The 19,992-nt window shown below is 38.1% G+C and overlaps 2 protein-coding genes across 3 annotated transcripts in view; both read right to left on the bottom strand.

Annotated features, from left to right (window-relative positions):
* ARFGEF1 (ADP ribosylation factor guanine nucleotide exchange factor 1) overlaps window positions 1–1,033 on the bottom strand; it is a 63,484-nt gene extending 62,451 nt beyond the window's left edge. The window contains exon 1 of one of the 2 annotated variants that reach the window (XM_058174298.1): window positions 516–1,033. In XM_058174298.1, coding sequence (XP_058030281.1) covers window positions 516–639 — 124 coding nt within the window. In that variant the 5' untranslated portion in view covers window positions 640–1,033. The remainder of the gene's footprint in view (window positions 1–515) is intronic. The other variant, XM_058174299.1, reaches the window with a different exon arrangement.
* Window positions 1,034–5,403: 4,370 nt separating this feature from the next.
* Window positions 5,404–19,992, bottom strand: part of CPA6 (carboxypeptidase A6) — a 28,432-nt gene continuing 13,843 nt past the window's right edge. Inside the window, exons 8-11 of the mRNA XM_058174308.1 lie at window positions 19,792–19,882; window positions 17,471–17,673; window positions 9,823–9,907; window positions 5,404–7,808 (exon numbers count right to left, since the gene is read on the bottom strand). Of these exons, the coding sequence (XP_058030291.1) occupies window positions 7,600–7,808; window positions 9,823–9,907; window positions 17,471–17,673; window positions 19,792–19,882 (588 nt within the window). The 3' untranslated portion in view covers window positions 5,404–7,599. The remainder of the gene's footprint in view (window positions 7,809–9,822; window positions 9,908–17,470; window positions 17,674–19,791; window positions 19,883–19,992) is intronic.

Genomic DNA, 19,992 nt, shown 5'->3' with positions numbered 1-19,992 from the left:
GTCGACGCAAAGGCGGAGGGGGGGGGGGAAGAGGCGGGTGGTTAATTGATAATATTCTTCCTGTTCACGCTCAAGGTTCTTTCCCAAGACTGGTACAAAACACGCACGGACAGCCTACAGGGGTTCCCCCGCCTGTCTCCCATCCCCGTATCCACCTCGAGAGTGATTCGCCGCATTGCTAGATCACAAAGGCCTGGCCTCACGTATCTGGAGGGCCACGGCATCTCATCCTCTCTCCCTTCCCGACTCCGGATCCAGCCGAAAACTGACCGCGGCGCATCTCTGCCGCCCCACTCCGCGCACGCAGCCCTTTCACCCTAAACGACCCTCACCCACCCTCACCACCCCCACCTCTGTCGCCTTTCCTTGCCTTTCCCAGGCCGGCCTCTCCCTACAATGACAGCCGCCCTATTCAATTCTAAGGCCCAGCCTGCCCGCCCGCAGTACCCGGTTTCCTCCCTCCCCACACTTCCTTCGCTCCCCCCCACCATCCTCCGTCTCCCCTTCCTATTTACCTAAAGCCACCTCGCAGGCTTTGCGCAGCTGGGAATGATGCGCCTTCTTCACCTCCTTGTCGGCCAGGATCTTTTCCAAAGCCCGTGTCAGGAACATATTCTTCGTTTTCTTCCCCTCATACATGAGGGCGCGCTGAAAGTGAGGGGAAAAGGGAGGATGAGCGGGGGTGGGGGGTGACCCTCAGGGCTCCGCCGGCTGAGACCCGAAGAGACTTCCCGGGAAAGGGTCTCTCCCCTCTTCGGACGGAAGCGAAACCCGGCTCTGGCTACCCAGGCGGCTACCGCAGCCCGTGCTCGACGCTGAGGAGGGACGAATCGGGTCTGACAAGAACGCAGCGCTCCCTGTTTGCCTCAGCCTCCATTAGAAGCAGCGGCAGAAGCGAGAGCGGCAGCGGCGGCGGCGAAAGCAGCAGCCTCCCGTCCTCGCCATGTTGGAAGGAAACGACGTCAAGGCCGGAGCCGAGTGGTTACAGAGGAGGAAGCGGCAGCGGCGTCGAGGTTGCTACAGCTGCTGTTGCTTCAAGGCCGGGAAAAGAGGGCGCAGCCGCAAAGGGGGGGGGAGCGAGCGAGCAAGCAAATAGCGGCGCTACCAGTCGCGCAAGGTAGCGAAGGGGAGCTGGGACTGGCTGCTGGGCGCGCGCAACAGGTGCGAGGTGGGAGGGGCCTGGGATTCCTCTTCAGAGAGAAGGGACGGAGGAAACGATTGGAGGCCCGTCCCGCTCGCCTCCCGCCTTCTCCCGCCATATTTGATTTCTCTGAAGACTCCGTCGCTCAGGCCGGCTATCCTCCGGCAACCGAGGAGCGGTTGGAGCTTCACTTTCTTTGCGCCTATTCGGCCCTTATTCGCCCCACGATGGAAGAGACTTTCCCGGCGTCTGGGACACGACTTGACTTGCCCAGGCTGGGATTTTTTCCCCTCATTTATCTGGGCTGTAAAATGAATATAGCAAAGCTCGGGGAAATTGTGTTTCTGCGATCAAGTGCTTCTTTCGAAGAAAGGCTACGGAGCTGGTTTGTAGTTTCGATGTCTGGCGGACTGTAGGCGGATGCCTTTTCTAGTCCTTGTGTTCCGTTTTAATATTTTGAATCCTTCTTCTCAAGTATGTGAACATAAATTCACGCAGAGGGTGTGAGGGCATCTTTAGTATTAAAAGATCGATTAAACTGTGGAATATTGTGGACTCGATGCCCGTCTTCAAATGCAGACGTTATGTGTTAAACATATTGTAAAGTTTTTCGAGTTAGTTTAGCTTTGGTTATAGAAAGACAAACAGTGATAGAATTCTATATCCTGTAGTGGAGTTACTAACACAACTACTTGAATGTTAAAAGTAAAATGTTTCCACCTACTTCAGTGGATTGCATCCTTTTATTTGCAACAGAATAGCCAATTTGTATCTGGAAATTTTATGAACAAAGAGTGAAGGAGATCCCTTTTTTTTTTTTTGCCTAAGTTGTGCTACCTAGAAGAAAGAGTTTGGGAATTGGCTAGGACAGTATCAGGATACATGATATAACCGCTTGTCTGTGCTATATGTATATATTATATAAAGAAGCTTTTATTATACAAGGAAGAAAATTACTTTGTCTTTTTCCCTACATTGCATTGGTACCTATTGCTTCTGAAAAGATGATCAACTATCATAGATAGTTGGGCCTCTGGTGGCTCAACAGACTAAGCAGTCTGTTATTAACACAGCTGCTTGCAATTACTGCAAGTTCAAGTCCCACCAGGCCCAAGGTTGACTCAGCCTTCCATCCTTTATAAGGTAGGTAAAATGAGGACCCAGATTGTTGGGGGCAATAAAAGTTGACTTTGTATATAATATACAAATGGATGAAGACTATTGCTTAACACAGTGTAAGCGACCCTGAGTCTTTGGAGAAGGGCGGGATATAAATTCAAATAAAAAAACAACAGATGTAGTTGCAGAATATGATTATTCAACATGAATCAGTGTGCAGAAAATTTTTGAGATTAATCTAAACCTCCGGCTGAATATCCAATTTTGTCCTGTCAACCCAACTTCTAATTTTAAGTTTTCCCCTTCCCTTGGAAACTAAATGTAGAGTGGAAACTGGCTTTATATGGATTTTTGTACTATTCCTAATTTCTTTACAGTATGACTAAGCTAAACAGCTCACAAAAGAGAAAAAGAGATGAAGTTTCAGACTGAAGTTAATAGGCTGCCCTAACATGACAGAAATTGAATAAAAAAGGACACTTGGGATATAGCAAGGTATTTATGAAATCTAACTTTCCCTAAATGGAAGATAGCATCTTTTAAAGCCAAACACATCATCTTACCAAATACTGTGAAACCCCATTAACCAAGCATACCCATGTGATTTAATTCATTTCTCACTTATTATGTTGTAAATTCTACAGGGATGCTAAATGTGCTTGCATTTTGCTCCTAGTATGTAAATGCTCAGAAAGGCTAGGCAATTTCTATGTGAATTTTCTAGCAGATTCAGAGCACTTTAAAACTTGTGCTGAAGCCAAATTCTGTGTTGCCACAATAAAAATAAGGCATAACTGGTCACAGAAATAATTTTGTTTTAATCATCACTTCAGGTTTAATGCATGTTAGCTATTTTGTTTTAGGTGATATGTATACTTACCTCATGGATTATAATATTTGAGATATTCACTTGCACTGGTAACCAACTGACTATTATAAGTTACATTTTTAGTGTAGAGAGATTTTGTATTTTATCTTACCCATTTGATTTTATTGTTGCATGGTATATTTTTACGTTTTGAATAAATAGTATGTCAGTTCATTTTTGTTTGTGCATTAGCACATGCAAGTTATTAGCTAATTGATTGTGTGATATTGGAACATATATGAAGAGCACACCATATTAAACAATCTATTTTTTTAATCATTCTAAACTATTCATAAATTAAGTTGCTTGCAATAGCCATGGAGTAAGGCTATTCTCTGAGGAAGAAGGGTGGTTAAGAAATGAATGAATAGAAATAGAAAGAAAAAGAAAGAAAGGAAAGAAAGAAAGAAAAGAAATACTGCTTTTGAAAAGTATTTCGGAGTTTCCTTTTAAAGATGAACTAATTATTAAGAAATGATATATTTGATCAGCTTTTTTACCTTTTGGAAAGTATCTTCATCTCATATTGCTCATAAACAAATATTATTATGTTTATTGGTAAAACCTGTCTTCCAAGTGTTAATTATCAATTGACTTTCAACTGCCTTTGCTCGAAAAGTTGGGATACATTCAGTGATTTATCTGCCTTAAAAAAAAACTCATCAGCACAGGATATGTTTTATGATGTTTTATATTAAGTCATAATTTTATAATCAAAATTTTATAAAATTTGCCACAAAAGCCTTAGGTTCCACATTTTGGACAAATTCTGTAAGTTAGCCCATTTGAGGTTCCTTGGTTCAAACATTATTGCCGTATGATGCACAATTTTGACCAGTTAAAAGTTATGGGAATAGGAGATGTTGTGTCTCGCTCGCTTTCCCCGCAGCCGGATCCCTCTTATCTCCTGCCGAACGCTGAGGAATGTCCTGGCATGCCTCCAGGCCCCAGCCCTGGCACCATGCCCAGACAGGCCGAGCAAGACGAAGGGCCTGACATGCCTCCAGCCCCAGCCCTGGCTCCATGCCCAGGCAAACGGAGCAACTAGACCCATCCCCCTCCCCCACAGCATGTGAGCCTGAGGAACGTGAATTGCCAATAGCTGGAGCCTGGAGAGATCCTCGCTTCAGGAGAATTGATAGGCGGCATCAGCAAAAGGAAGGGAGGGGCAGGCCTGGATAAGTGCTGAGTCATGGAGCCACACCCCATGGCCTATATAAAGGATCTGCTTTCTGGCATTCTCTGAGTCAGGCAAAGTCTACCTTGGATTGCTGAAGTCACTTCCTGGTCTCCTGCCTGCCTTGAGAACTTTGCTAGGACTTTGGCAGAGCTGCAGAAGCACGCCTGATACGGACTTCCCCGACCCGGCCATCAGCGGAGGAGTGGGACACGACAGGAGATTTAGTATTATGTAGATAGCCTTTGGTTGTATTCATATAACACGGATAAACTAGCTGATTTATTTTGTGGTTTGTCCATTAGATAGAACCATAAACTAACCAGGCATTCAAACAATAGCTGAAACATAAAATCTAATCACAGTTAACATTAACCAAGCTTAATGTATTTATGCATATATATCTGATACAATTTTTTATAATCCAGGGTTGAATTGGCACAGCTACTGAAATACAACAGTAACAGAATAGTTTACCATAGTAGAAATATATATAATTTCTAATAGGGCATACCAGAAGAAAGATGTAGTTTGCTCTCTATTTTAAAATTCAGCCTATTTCTTTCAAATGTGAGATTTGCAAATCATTCCATCATGCTGTAACCCAACTCATGATTTATCCAGTTTGCCTCACCATTTGTATATCCAAAAGGCATTTAATATAAACTAGAGCTCATCCAAAAATTAAAAATCAACAATCACTTTCCTCATTTTACCAACCTAGAGTTCTCACAAAGAAATTACTAATACACAGTATTCAGATGTATTTCCCTTCCTCTTCTAATAGAAATAGAAAAAAAAATGAAAAATAAAAATAAAAAATGGAGACCGGGTGGCAGTAGCTGTACTGGAAAGAAAAAAAGAAAAGAGGAAAACAATAAGAGAGAGATGTGAAAGGTGGCGATAGCTAGACAAGGAATGGGGTGGGGTGGGGGAGAAAAGCTGGGCATTAAAAAAGGGGTTAATTTTCCAAGTGAGGAGTTTTCTAAGCAACAGTCTTCAGTGGCAGCTATATTTTCAGAGAACTATAACTGAAAAATTCTCTAATATCACCCTCAGTAAATATTACCAGACAAAATGCCAAGATAGGAAGTAGTCCCAATTTTTATATTTATTTTTAGGTATGTGCTAAAAATATTTTAGCTAAATATGGTGGTCAATTAGTAACAGTCATCTATAAATGAAAAGCTGATCATTGTTAAGTTTGAAGGTTCTAGCACAGAAATGAAGTTATATACTCTTGATCATTCTTCATATACTATTTATATCTGAAACGGTTGTCCACTTCCACCAAGCATGCATCTCATGGGAATATACATGGAAGAACAAAGAAAGGAACTTGACAGCTTCATCCATCAAATCAACCTTGGCCATCAACAGATTAATAGCACACCTTTATATCCAAACTTGAACAATATTTTTACAGCTGCATATGTACCAGTTTTTAAAAGATTAAAAACCTGATGCAGAATGCCAAAATGCACATTTACTGTGTGAGGTGTTCTTTTATACCCTCAATTTACCTTCAGCATAGCATCTATGTGACTATTTTAAGAAATATGTCCATGGAGATTCTCAATCATCTAGGACTAGGTCCTGGTTTTCCTCAAGGTGCTTTTTCAAAAGGCAATTGGACTTTCTTGGTTTATACCTTGAAAACATTTTACTTCTTACCCAAGAAACTTCAGTTCTAAGTGAATAGAAGGAAATGGAAAGATTTATATTTCTGGTCATTAGCACTCTGAAGTTTGTCATTAGCTCTCTCAGAGTTCTTGAGGCCACTTGCAGGTTGAGCTGTATCCTCAGTGATCTGAATCAGAGTGCAAATGGGTGTGGAAACTTCTTGGGACTGCACTCTCATCCAAGAAGCGAAAGATTTTCAAGGAATCAACCAAGAAAGTCCAGTTGCCTTTTGGAAAAGCACCTTTGGGATTTTAGAAGGTATTTTATTCAATTTATAAAGCCACCCATTATTGTACATATTTATTATAAAATATTCAGTGCTTGCATGCTATAGAAATTCTATATTTAGAAAGTGGTACATGATTGAAACCCAAGCAGACTGATAAGGATGCCTTACTTTCTTTATCACTTGCTATCTCGCAGAAAGAATGGTTACAATTTCTGCAGCTATGCAGTGCTATGCTGCAAATGACCAAAAGTTTACACTTTTTCAATTCATGTGATCTGAGAAGGCAATTGATTCTTATCTAGATATTTATATAATAGCTGTTTCTGTCCTGGTTTCAGAGGTTGAGATTGCCTTCTCTACTATGGCTGTTATTTACTTACTTTCCATATAGCAGTAGATCTTCCATTTCAATGTGCCTGGGGAAATGCAATACTTATTGGGTGAGTTGACCCTTTGATTACATCTTGCACTATCCATTTTCTACACTGAATCAAATGACTTCATACTGACATTTCCAAGGTGATAGCAGTAAAGGTTGTTCAATCTGTAGCTATGAAGGAGAGTTCTAAAATATAATTTAAATGAAATAGGTTCCCTGGAGTTCAAAGCACAATAGTAAAAATAAATGCTATTATTCCTCTACAATTGGGACATGAAAAAATAGAGTATATAATAAATGCAATAGGTAAGATAGAACATTATTCTATCAGGATGTTTCCAATCTTAAGGTTAATTTTGGAATGTAGCTCTTTGGTGACATTCATACAGGAATATACTGTATCCTCTATTCTCAGCATATTCCTCCCATGAGGTTAATACACAGGTCTTGCCAATGCTTTTGCTGCATGATGTATTTTATTCCAATGTTAATAAACATAGGATCCTAACTCTGGCAGTAAAATAGCTTTATTATTGCAAATCGTTTTGCTTAGGTTATACATATTAGAGCTATGACTAACTTTCAGTGGTTCAAAAATCAACATTTTGAGCAAATGCTGATCCTTCTTTGGGCCAAGCTAAGATTCATAACATATAAATTAGGCAGATAAAGCACATCTGAACAAAAATTTTACATAATTTATCCTTTTTCTTGGTAGACATGAATTTGAATAAAGCCATGATGCTTCTTTCTCACTTGAAATTTTTCTTTTTTCTTTTTCTCATTTCTACCCTTCATAATTTCATCAATGATCATTTAGAAACACTCAAGGATTTCTGCCTTCGTATGTCCTGATACCACATATGCATGGCCTAGAATATGTATCAAAGATTTGAGTATTTATCTGTAGAAAATTTCTTTTTTCAATGGTTTCCACTAGTGGAAAATGGTATATTCTATATTTGAGTGACTTCACACTGTATTCTTAAGAACAATTACAAAATTAAAACTTGGTTGCAACACTTAAATGACATTTTTTAAGAAGGTGCATGGTTATATTTTTAACAGCCAGCATGGTCTCTATACAGGTTGGCTTGATTAGGTTCTCAGGCAATAAAAATCCAAAATGACCTGTATCACGCAATTCAAAGGCAAATGAATAGTGGATTCCAGTTTTATAGGCCCAATCCATTGAACTCCCAGAACTCACATCTGGAAAAAAAGAAAACCAATATGTTTGATTTAGGAAACAATTTGCTAATACATGGATCTACAACATTTGATGGGTAATCTCAGTTTCCCTATCTTCTGCAAAGGTAAGATGGAAAAGCTATAAATTTTATAAATAAATAAATAAATAAAATAAATGGCCCTCACGTAGTGGGGTAACTGTACTGAAAAGAGCAGGGTCAATAGCTTCTTAATCAATTACAGTTTGTTGCACAGTCAGCTAGATATTCAGCTTAGATTTAGCCTTTTCATCCACCTATCAAGTTTTTCCCCAGGACCTGGAATAGGCAGATGTGGATGTTTGAGGGTAATAAATTATTTGTATTATTATGGTTCATTGCATAGTCAGCGGTATACTCAGACTGGATTTGACATTTCTATCTACTTATCGAGTCCTTCCCAAGGACCTGAGATAGGCAGATATTGATGTTTGATGTTAGAGGTTACAGAATGTAAGCTGTTCCAAGTAAAAACTGACTTTTGCGATTGATGGTGAATTTGTCAATCTTGAAGGTATTCAAGTGATGTCCAGTTGTTTTGGGATTGCACCCAGGGGCTTATTACTATTGGTACTACCTTTGCTTTCTTTTGCCACAGTCTGTTTGCAGGTCTTTGTATGTTATTATCTTTTTTCTCCTCTATTCTGCTGTCTCTGGGTCCTGCCACATTCACTATCCAGACATTTTTGTCTTTCTTATTGGCAATTGTTAAGTCTTGAGGTCTTATGTGGCAGGTGTCTGTTTATTTGAATTCCAAAGTCCCACATTACTTTAGCTTCTTATTATTTTAGGGTTAGAAAAATGCCACACCCTCATCTTTAATTCCCCCAACCTCTCCAAAACAGCAGTATTTTGTCTTGGGTCAATTTTTAGGGCTCAAAGAATGAAATGTGGAAATGGAATGAGAAGCTTTCCAGAGACCTCCATCTGGGGAAAAACAACAATGCTCTGGCAAAATTTGGCACTGAATTGCAAGGTTATTAGAAGGCAACAAATGGGGCACTGAAAGTGTCATATGTGGCTTTCTCATCAGCAATATTATCCTAAGGTTGTATTTAAGTTGCATTTTTAAAAGAAAGATGGAAAAAATCTTGGTATCCTCAACCCCAACAATATTTTGTTTAATTCCAACCCAATAAGTTTAATTGCTCCTCACATAGTTTTATAACTGTATAACATTGTTCAAAACAGGTAGCTAGAGCAACACTCCAAACAGGATTCTATACCAAGGATTATACTTGGTTTAAGACTAGCTGAAGGCCAGATTTCAAATATTCATGTTTGGGGCAAGGACAAAATAAATACAACTTTATTTCATTTAAAGGTAAATATAATTGGCGTATTCTTCAGCCATATATTTAATAATATAGTATTTCTACACATTTACAAATCTGCAGTTCAGTAATAACTTTTGGATGTTTTTATAGATTGCACTCAAGGCTTCATCAAATATTTTTGAATATTTTGAAGGCCAGGCCAAAAAAAGCAAAAAGGACAAATTTAAAAGAGAAGCATTTCTGCACTAAATTGTGCAATCGAAACCATATCTGTTTGGACTGCAAGGTAAATATATATGGAATTATGTGAGCATTAGTCATATCTTTTGTCTAAAACAGCAATGCTCAATTTGTGGATGACGGGGGAGGGGGGAAGATTTTCCCCAAACATATTGAATATATGAGCTGCAATTCTATACTAATTACTTGTTTATCTTCCCAGCATTAACCTGTTCTCCTTGTTCATGTTGGTATAAAAAGCTAAAAGCATAACTACTCAGAATTCAGAAGTAATTTATAGTTGGTATTTATTTATTTATTAAATTTATGTGCTGCCCATCTCCTCAAAAACAACTCTGAGCAACTTACAAATATTAAAATTGGTACTACAGTATTATGTTCTTCATTTAATATAATTTTAGATTTTAAAACCTTTCCTCTATCACAAAATCATCAACAGAAGTTATTTTTTTAAAAAATCCAAATTTGTCAGACACTCACACAAAGTTCTGGAAGCTGGACCATATTGATACCTTATTCCATAAACAGACTGCAAGGCATTTACAGCATTAACAGCTGCAGATTCCTGGAAGATGACAAAGAAAAAAGAAAAATCACTCCCATGCATATTAATTATTCTCTTCATAATGAATGATATAGGACAAATATTACCCATTTTTTAATTTTATCCTTCACAACTTATTGCATCTGGTGCCCTCTACCACTACCTTTGTTACCATACGTGAATTATTTTCATGAATATCCTTACATAAAGTTATACCTTTCTGGTTATATGCATATCATTCATTATAAAGATCTGTACATGAGAATATTATTACTTCAACACCAGCATAACAGAAATATTGGAGAGGCCATGTTACGCTCTGCTGCCATGTATAAAGAAGAAACTAGATCCAAATTAAACTGTGTTGTTTCTCCATGTCATATACGTGGGTATATGCATAATTTTGTATTTATTTATTTATTTATTTTGTCATGTTTATGTAGTGTATATTGGAGATGGAGACCCTTTGAGAGCTGTATGCAACAAAATTTTATTTTAATGTATGCCGATTAGTGTACATTCAAAGTGAATGTCATTTAGATTACATTAAAATGACTGCCCCACACTGCCAAGGACATTCAATCGATTTGACTAAAGGGGAAGCTGGCTACTTGTCTTAAGGTTCCAGCTCACTTTTAAATGTTATCTTCTGACCATGTTTATTATTTATTTATTTATTTATTTATCATATTTATATACCGCCCTATCTCCCTAAGGACTCAGGGCGGTTTACAGGCAGTTAAAACACATATAAATACAGATTAAAACGACAATTAAAAAACTTATTCTAAAGCCCAAATCATTAAAACAGTATAAATAATAAAAAACCCCTTAAAACCAATTACTTTAAAAACCTAATCCAGTCCCGCGCAGATGAATAAGTATGTTTTAAGCTCGCGACGAAAGGTTCGGAGATCCGGAAGTTGACGTAGTCCTGGAGGGAGTTCGTTCCAGAGGGTGGGAGCCCCCACAGAGAAGGCCCTTCCCCTGGGTGTCGCCAGACGGCACTGCCTAGCTGACGGCACCCTGAGGAGTCCCTCTCTGTGAGAGTGCACGGGTCGGTGAGAGGTATTTGGTAGCAGTAGGCGGTCCCGTAAATAACCCGGCCCTATGCCATGGAGCGCTTTAAAGATTGTCACCAACACCTTGAAGCGCACCCGGAAGGCCACAGGTAGCCAGTGCAGTCTGCGCAGGAGAGGTGTCACACGGGAGCCACGAGGGGCTCTCTCTATCACCCGCGCAGCCGCATTCTGGACTAACTGAAGCCTCCGGATGCCCCTCAAGGGGAGCCCCATGTAGAGAGCATTGCAGTAATCCAGGCGAGACGTCACGAGGGCGTGAGTGACCGTGCATAAGGCATCCCGGTCTAGGAAGGGCGCAACTGGCGCACCAGGCGAACCTGGTGGAAAGCTCTCCGGAGACGGCCGTCAAATGGTCTTCAAAAGACAGCCGCTCATCCAGGAGAACGCCCAGATTGCGCACCCTCTCCATCGGGGCCAATGACTCGCCCCCAACAGTCAGCCGAGGACTCAGCTGACTGTACCGGGATGCCGGCATCCACAGCCACTCTGTCTTGGAAGGATTGAGCTTGAGCCTGTTTCTCCCCATCCAGACCCGTACGGCTTCCAAACACCGGGACAGCACTTCGATAGCTTCATTGGGGTGGCCCGGTGTGGAAAAGTACAGCTGGGTGTCATCAGCGTACAGCTGGTACCTCACACCGAAGCCACTGATGATCTCACCCAGCGGCTTCATGTAGATGTTGAACAGAAGGGGCGAGAGAATCGACCCCTGCGGCACCCCACAAGTGAGGCGCCTAACAAGAGTATTACTCTGCCTTTGAGAATAACAAGTTTAGGGTGTTATGCAATAATTTGTTTTCAGAATACTGTATATACCAGTGATTCCCAAACTGTGAGCCGCGGCTCCCCAGGGAGCCGCGCCACCGCCACAAGGGCGCCGCGAAGAAGCAGCGTCCGCTCCACACGCGGTGCCGCGAGATTCCAGACGCACAAAGCTGGACACAGCCGCAGCGACCGGGACTCGCACACCGCAACTCGGGACAACTCCAAAAGCCAAGGGACCCCCGCGCAGCCGCACCCACACCCCCCGCGGGGCAGGCCACAGCAGGCAGGAAGACGGCAGACGCCGACGACGGACCAAAGGAGAAGCGCGAGCTCCGGCCCCGCCCGCCCGCCTGAACCACAGCGCCCGCCCAGACCCGCCGCCTGACGAAGCAACGGCGCACCTCCCCTCCAGTCTGCCCGCGACGCCACTGGCCTCCCAGACCACCCGACACGCTGCCCAACACGGCCGCGGCCACCACGCTCGACGGCATCGGGAAAGAGGGGCTGCGCAGAAAATAGCAAAACCACCCCGTTAGTTCCTCCCAGGTGAGCCAGGCTGGAGGCGAGAACAGCCACCTCCTCCACAAGGCGGAGACCCGAGGGAACAAGGGGATCGCGAGAGGCCAAACTCCGAGACCGAAGCAGGGACCCCCACGCCTGGGAAAGTTCCACAGAGGCCGCTCCCATCAAAGGAGACGGCGCGTCCATCAGCAAAACATGAGTATGCCAAACACTTTGTAGAAACAGACTTTTTGATTAAACTCACATACCTATGTGATATCTTTGAAAAGTTGAATGTGTTGAATCTCTCTTTACAAGGAGGCAATATTTTAAAGTTAACAGAAAAGATTTCAGCTTTCAGAAAAAAATTCAGAAAAAAAGACAAAAATTAAAAAAAAATCGGATGTACCTATTAAGGGAGCCGCGGAAAAAATCCGAAGTGTTATGGGAGCCGCAAACCGAAAAAGATTGGGAACCTCTGGTATATACCTTAGCAATCAACCAATCAATCAAGTCTGAAAAACAGGTCCTCTGTTTTTTTCGGTGGTGCCATGAAGTGGTGACATACAGTATATAGCTAAAGTTATGTATGGAAACTCTTCAGCTAGCTTTTGTGCCAAACTCTAGAACTGGAAACAATATGAAAGCCAGTTTGGTCTAGTGGTTAAGGCACCAGGCTAGAAACTGGGAGACTGTGAGTTCAAATTCCACCTTAATTATGAAAGCCTCCTACCGGTAGGTGACCTTAAACCAGTTACTCTCAGCCTAACCCATCTCACAGGATTGTTGATTTGGGGAAAATAGAAGGAGGAAAGAGTATTAGATGTGTTTGTCCCATTGATTTATTTGCAAAAATAATAAAGGTGGGAGTCATACAAACATATGGTATTCCAGGATGCAGGTCTTTTGATACACAAGTTTATTGCAAACAAACAATGAAATATTTATGAAAGAAATCCAGTGACTGCTATATATCGGATACAAACCTTGTTTGTATATATAAATGCTTGCATCTTTTTTGTCCTGTAAATGCAGTGCATTCGGTTTGAAGCGCTTCTTTAGACTATAGAGATGCTTGCTACCTGTCCCTTGTTATTATATTTTTCAGGCTGTTTATTTCTGAGTTGTCTAAACTAGTTTTTATACTTCAGTTTTGATTATGGGTGTGTACATTATTTTACTAGAGTTTAATGTATTTACAATGGACTGTACTTAAAAATGAGAAAATAGAATTGTTTAAAAGCAAAGGATTTGCGAGAAATATGTTACAGAATTTGCTTTTTTAAATTTTATTTGATGTATGTATTAAATTTATGTACCTGCCCATCTCAAGGAAAGTTACTCTGGGCAGCATGTGAAATAGTTAAAATTATAAGCTGTTAGACAATTCAAAATGGTAATTTGTATAACATGATGCTCTAATTATGCAATATATGTTACTTAAAAGAATTAACGTAAAAATATATATGCTGGCTTTTATAATTAAAAAAATAACTAGAAATATGCAAAGACTGTACAAGTGCAAAATGGTGATTTAGTTTGTAACTGGTTGTACCATTAAACAGTCTTCTACTTCTTCGTATTGATCTGAGAGGGTGCTTACCTTTGCTTCACTTTAAAAACTAAAAAATATTGCATCATATGCTAAAATTAATTAGGAAGAACCAATATCATTAATGTTTCATAATATTTATTTTTATAAGCTTTGAACACATTTGAATATGAAGTCATGTCAAAAGGATTCTTAATTCTGTTCATTTTAGAGGGAATTTGTCTGCTTTAAGTATAGTAATTTTATGTGCATATTATACTCCATTTAATATTTATACATTGTCATGTGAAGGCTCATAGTTTTGAAATATGCTGACAAAAGCACATAAAATATAAATCTTAACATTTTCTATTTATGATAATCAATTTATTTTGTATAATTTTACTTCCTAAATCACTCGGTATGTAGCACGGTTACGCTGTAATTACTGTTATGAAGTAATTATTATGATTGTTCTTTTGTTACTGTTTTTAGAAGCAAAAATTATATTTCCTACATTTGAATCACTTGTAATCCTAATGTTAAAATATCTTTTCCTACTGTTCATAAAACAATGTGACAGCAAACGAATGGATACAAGATATGGGTGAATACACATAATTAGGATAAATATACACTTTGTTACAATATTCTGTTGTATAAGTTTCATTGGCTCAATTGCTACACAACTTGAGGACTATTTGCATATGCCATATTAAGAAAAATCAAATACTATAAAATTTCTTAGTTAAATATGTGAAATCAATCTATGCACCAGTGTCTAATCACAACACATTTGTTCAATCCCTAATTATTCCAATTGGCCAATACAGTCTCTTAACTCAAAAAGATTTCCCAGCCTGTTCAACAATATCTTAAAATGCAGTCCCTCACACCTGCTCTGAAATTTTTTTCATTGAATTCAGTTCATATACACAAAGATCAATGAATGAAAAATTGCAGCAATAACCTGTAACTATAGCAACTATAGATTGCTACCCTGTTTTTCATCACTGCTTTCCCCTTCCTCTATTTCCTTTTTACTAAACTATAAACTCAGGGCAAAAATATGGGTTCTTAAATTTCGTAAAGTACAATATGCTGATGTAGCTATATAAACAATTAGGGGGACTAAAATGTAGATATAATGGGAAATGAAATAGCACATCATTATTTTTTTTTAACTAACTGACTGCTGCAGGGAAACACTTTTGTTCTCAAGAAAAGATATATTCTAGGCTTCTAAATGGAGATTTGCCTGCAGTTCCACATCTGTGGGATGAGACATGCACTAAAAATTACTGACCTAAATGCAAAATTCAGTTTTAATTTGGACACATTCCTTCAGTGGTTATATGCATATGTTACTGATTGATGAGCTAAGCTGAAAAGAGTTCAGTTGTTCTGAATCCCAGGTCTTTGTAAAGGGGAGCTGAGAGCTGTGCAGCTTTGGGCTTCATATTTTGATACTGATACTGTACAGCAAAAAAACCCCAACACCACTTGTTTTTCAGTTTTGATTACCAAAGTTTTTATTTTGAGGAAACATCTTTTGTGCTATATTAAAGAGAATAACTTTTTAATGTAGCAAGGTGTCAGAAATACCTTTGCTGCTGATTCTTTGCCAGACACTTATCTCAGATGATACTGTATATACAAATTGGCAACAAGCTCTAGTACAATCCTTTTTTAAACTGCAGTACACAGAATGACTTCACATATTGGGCTAAGCAATAGTTTACTTTAACCATAGTTTAGTGAATTGGCTTACTGTCACAATGACTGCATTGATATGGCACATTAAAGCTCATTAAATACACTCTGTGAAACTTTAACTTTATAAAGGGTATATAAAGGGTAACTTTATATTACATGACTGTAGCAAATGAATGAAATCTTCCAAATAACTAAAAACTGAAATAAACAAAATAATATGTCTGCACTAGATAACATGTATACTGAGAGTTGTATATCCCGTTCTCCAGTTCCAAGACCTAAATAATTTAACACATTAATTCAGAGAGTGACTGGCAGCACAATTCTGTGTTGTAAGCTGGATAGAAGCCTGTTTGTCTTCAACTCACAAATTATTAAAGAATCCTTTCCTTGCTAGATGGTAATGTCCATGGAAAAGCTTTTGTCTCCTGGCCAACATCGGCATAAAATAAATCTGAGGGACTTGTGAAATTGGTCCCAAAGGAAGCAATAGGAAGAAAATTTCTTTATGATCTTGCTTTGTTTTTCAATTCAGGTCGCTGCATACTGTATATAAGTTGAAACTATTTTGTTGAGTATAAGTGTATAAGTGCGTTGACAGGGATTTCTTATTTGTGAAAATGTTCTCAATATTTGATTGTGACTTATTCTCTATTATCATGTTCTATCTGTCTGCCGAAAGGTTTAATAACAAGCTCTTGTGACTTTTTTTTAAATGTTTGAGCTTTGCTTTCCTGCTGCAGGCTACATATGCATAGTGAGGCATTGTTTAGCTCCTGGAGAATAGTACATTAAAAAAAATGTTGGTATATAAGGATTGCATAGGTTTGCACATTGTTCTGACGAGACCCATCTCTGGAAAGGGAATTTTCTGTTATTTTGCAAAGAAGGTGAAAGCAGTTTACACACTGAGAAGGTGGTCTTGTGTCAAGCCATGGAAAGTCTTGAAATGGGAATAAAAATGTTGTTTTCTTACCCTTTCTTTCCTTACTCTGAACAAATTATAGGAGATCCCAACTATACAGTTCTCCAGGCTTGAAAGAACATTTAAGAAATATATTGCTTCTTCCAATTTCACAATTGAAAAGGAGGTCAAAGGATCATAGTGGCTATGAGTAAATTCTCATATTATGTGCTTTTCCTCCATCAGGAAAGAGTCAGAATTATGGATGTTTGTATATTTGTGTGAATATACTGTGTATGTGTGTATTTATTAATAATAAAAATGAAATAATACAAATTTGCAAGATACACTTTCTTTCTGCAGGGTATTTCCTTACATGTTTTAGAATGATCCAGTTGCTTCCATGTGGGAAATTTTTTCTACAGCCCAATGGACATCTGTATGGTAGTCATAATGCACACATATGGACCATAACATATTGGCCATTACACAGAATAAGATTCCACTTTCACTTTATTCCTCTCTGAATTTACATATCAAGTTAAGCCATTATTTTTAAGGAAGCCACAATAGGTTATACTATACAATAAATTGGAGCTAAAACCAGAGTTTACCAATCATGATACACTAATTGGATTATAGTGTCTTGTATTACAACCAAAATCAATCCAGCCATATACAGTATTGACATAAAGCAATGTGTGAACTAACCATTATATGTCAATGCCATTGTTAAAATATATTCACTTGCCTGCCTCCCTGAAATATGATTTGATTTTTCAAAATGACTATCCCTTAAATCATTATGGAATGTATTTATTGGAAAAATTAGTAACTAATACAGTCATTTGAAAAACCTAATTTCCAATATTTTTGGCTCAGCTAAAAATAGCTGTGTTTTTCCTGTCCTCCACACCAACTCTGTTCCCTTATTCTGGATAGGACAACATAAATTTGAATTCTTATGAGGTTTCTAATTATTCCCTTGCAAAGAAGGAGTGGGACTCAGAAGCACATTCTTTTCACTAAAACAAAAAGCATAACTGGCATGCAAACATGCAGAATTCTTTGAATTCTATACTTACCACACAACTAAAATTTGGAATATCTGCATACTTGTAAGAGTACGGATACAATAGCATTTGGGCATACGCATGAAAGGACAAATAGGCTTTCATCTGAGTCTGGTGTTTGCGAAGAAAATGAGCAACAGCCTTCACTTCTGGTTCAGATTCAGGGAATGGACCACAGTATGTATCATCACAGGGATGAAGGGAAGCACCTTCCTCTATATGTTAGAAGAAAAGAAATGATGATCCCCACAAAGTTAAATCTAACAAAAACATGGTCACAGGGCACACATATAGTACCAGACTGTCTTTTGAACATATTAAGGAATTAAAATAGCTAGCTGGGACCAATGACAATAGACATAATCCCTATAGTACAGAAAATATTTTGATTCCAGGTAATTGATAATAATGACAGGATGAGGCAGAATAACAATTTCATTTTCTTGTCTGAAATTTAAAAGGCTTTTAAAGATGAATTAATTATACTAGAGCACAACACATTTATTTTTCTGATGTTGCTACTAAAAAGTAGTGCAAAGTTATATTCCTCTTATTTAGTTTATTGCCTAATTCCATTGATACAATTATTCAGGAACCAGAAAAAGATACTCCAAGGTTGTATAAATTGTCTACCATTGTTCTAATTGGACAAATTGGGCTGACGCAGTTCAAGTATTAAATCTGACTTGCATATAATTTTTTTGAGCAGAAGGAAGGCATTCTGTATGAGTTAAAAGTTATTTTCCCAGTAGGCCAAAACATAATTTAAGCTAACTTGGATATTGTTCAAAACTTTGATTACAGCTTCAGCACTCGTGTAAATTAAGAGTAGAAGTGGATTTTATTTGAGCCAACATGATTCTTTTTTATGAATGATTTGGTGATGAGAAAAATGTAATCTAGTTTCTGATCAACAATTTAGGAATATCCTTAATCATAATCAGGAACAGATCTGGTTCACATTGGAAATACACATGCATAATAGTACACCAGAAAAATTTCCTGTGTTTTGACAACTGTTAAACATTCTTGTCAAAATATTCCTCACATAATATCTTCAGTATTTAAAAAAATGAGATGAAACACTCCACAGTTTATCTAAAAACTGGAAGTATTATGTAACTATTATTACCAAGTTAGCTTGATCCTCATTTTTTCAGCTAAGCAACATTTACTGTTAAAAGAAACAGTAGAAACTCCAGTAACTTGTAACTAAAGATGTAGATTTGCTGTCTCATATGTATTATTCACAAAAAAGGGATCTATTCAGGAATAAGCAGACTCTGACCTCTAGATTTTACTGTCTACAGCAGCCCTAACCAACAGAAGAAATGGAGAAATATAGTTTTCCTTTCCAGATAAAAAGAAATGGAGATTCGGAAGTTTGTCAAACCTGTGATATTTTGTTAATTTATTGCTAATTGGTTTGTCCTTGGTTGCTATTATATGTATTTATTTTGTATTTGTATTCTATGTTACTCTAGCCAGAAAAAGAAAGAAAACAGAATTGCCAGAAAAATGCTGCCTTAAAAATTAAAAAAGCGAAGCAAAACAAAATTTTAAAAAACCATCAGGGTTTTGAGTCCTTTATTTCTCCAAAAATGGATTCTCATTTTTGTTTTTGTGTTGTCTAAAATGTCACTGTCTGATGCTCTTATTTGTCCGTGCAAGCTAGGAACTCTAATTAATTGGAGCTTGTGACTTACTTCAGGCTGTGTTCTGAAATTATTTATTATTAATTTGGAACTCCCCATCTGTTTATCTAGCTCCATTGTATTCCACATGAACCTGTTTGTTAAGCTCTTTCTTGGAGCTTATGGATAGGTCTGCTGAGAATGAATGATTTTGAAAGATTTTCGAAGTAATATTTTTCTAGTGTTTTCATTACTATATTTTACAAGCTAGCAAAAAGTCCATCTTGTTTTAAAGATTTAATCATTGTTCTCCCTGAAAATTAGAATTATTTTTAACTATTTCTATTTTTAGCATTTAATATTATTATTCTTATATTTACTTTTTTAGCTGTTTCAAAGTCTCAATAATTAAGTGAGATATGAATAAATATTTGTAAACAGGCCAAAGTTTGGATGCTTATTTGTATTGGGAAGCGAGGATGGTCAAATAATAATCTGATCAAAAGCCAATGCCAGAACTAAGAGACAAAGAGGGAACTCCATAGTAAAAAGTAAAAAGAGGGATTTAATCCTGAAATAATTGCAACAATATCATCAGAGTGCCAGTTACATAATTATTGTATATTTACCTGTATTATAGACACAGTGTTAATTTAATTGGCTAATCAGAAAAGAAATTCATATTATTTCTAGACTTACCACACCATTTTACTTTCCAGTTACGATTAGCATCTACTCCATGGCAGTGGAACTTTGAATTCTTTGATCTTGTTTTCCTCCAAAATCGATCCTAGGCATAGATTTTTAAATATGAAAATACAACATATATACAAATAAAAACACTATGATATGTTTGTAACAAATCTTTTCATAGAGAGTGAAGTTAAATATTTAAACCTT

Source organism: Ahaetulla prasina, chromosome 3 (assembly GCF_028640845.1).
Source record: "Ahaetulla prasina isolate Xishuangbanna chromosome 3, ASM2864084v1, whole genome shotgun sequence".
NCBI classification, from domain to species: Eukaryota; Metazoa; Chordata; class Lepidosauria; order Squamata; family Colubridae; genus Ahaetulla; species Ahaetulla prasina.
The sequence above is the reverse complement of the archived record's forward strand: the minus strand, read 5'-3'. Positions and strand labels throughout refer to the sequence as shown.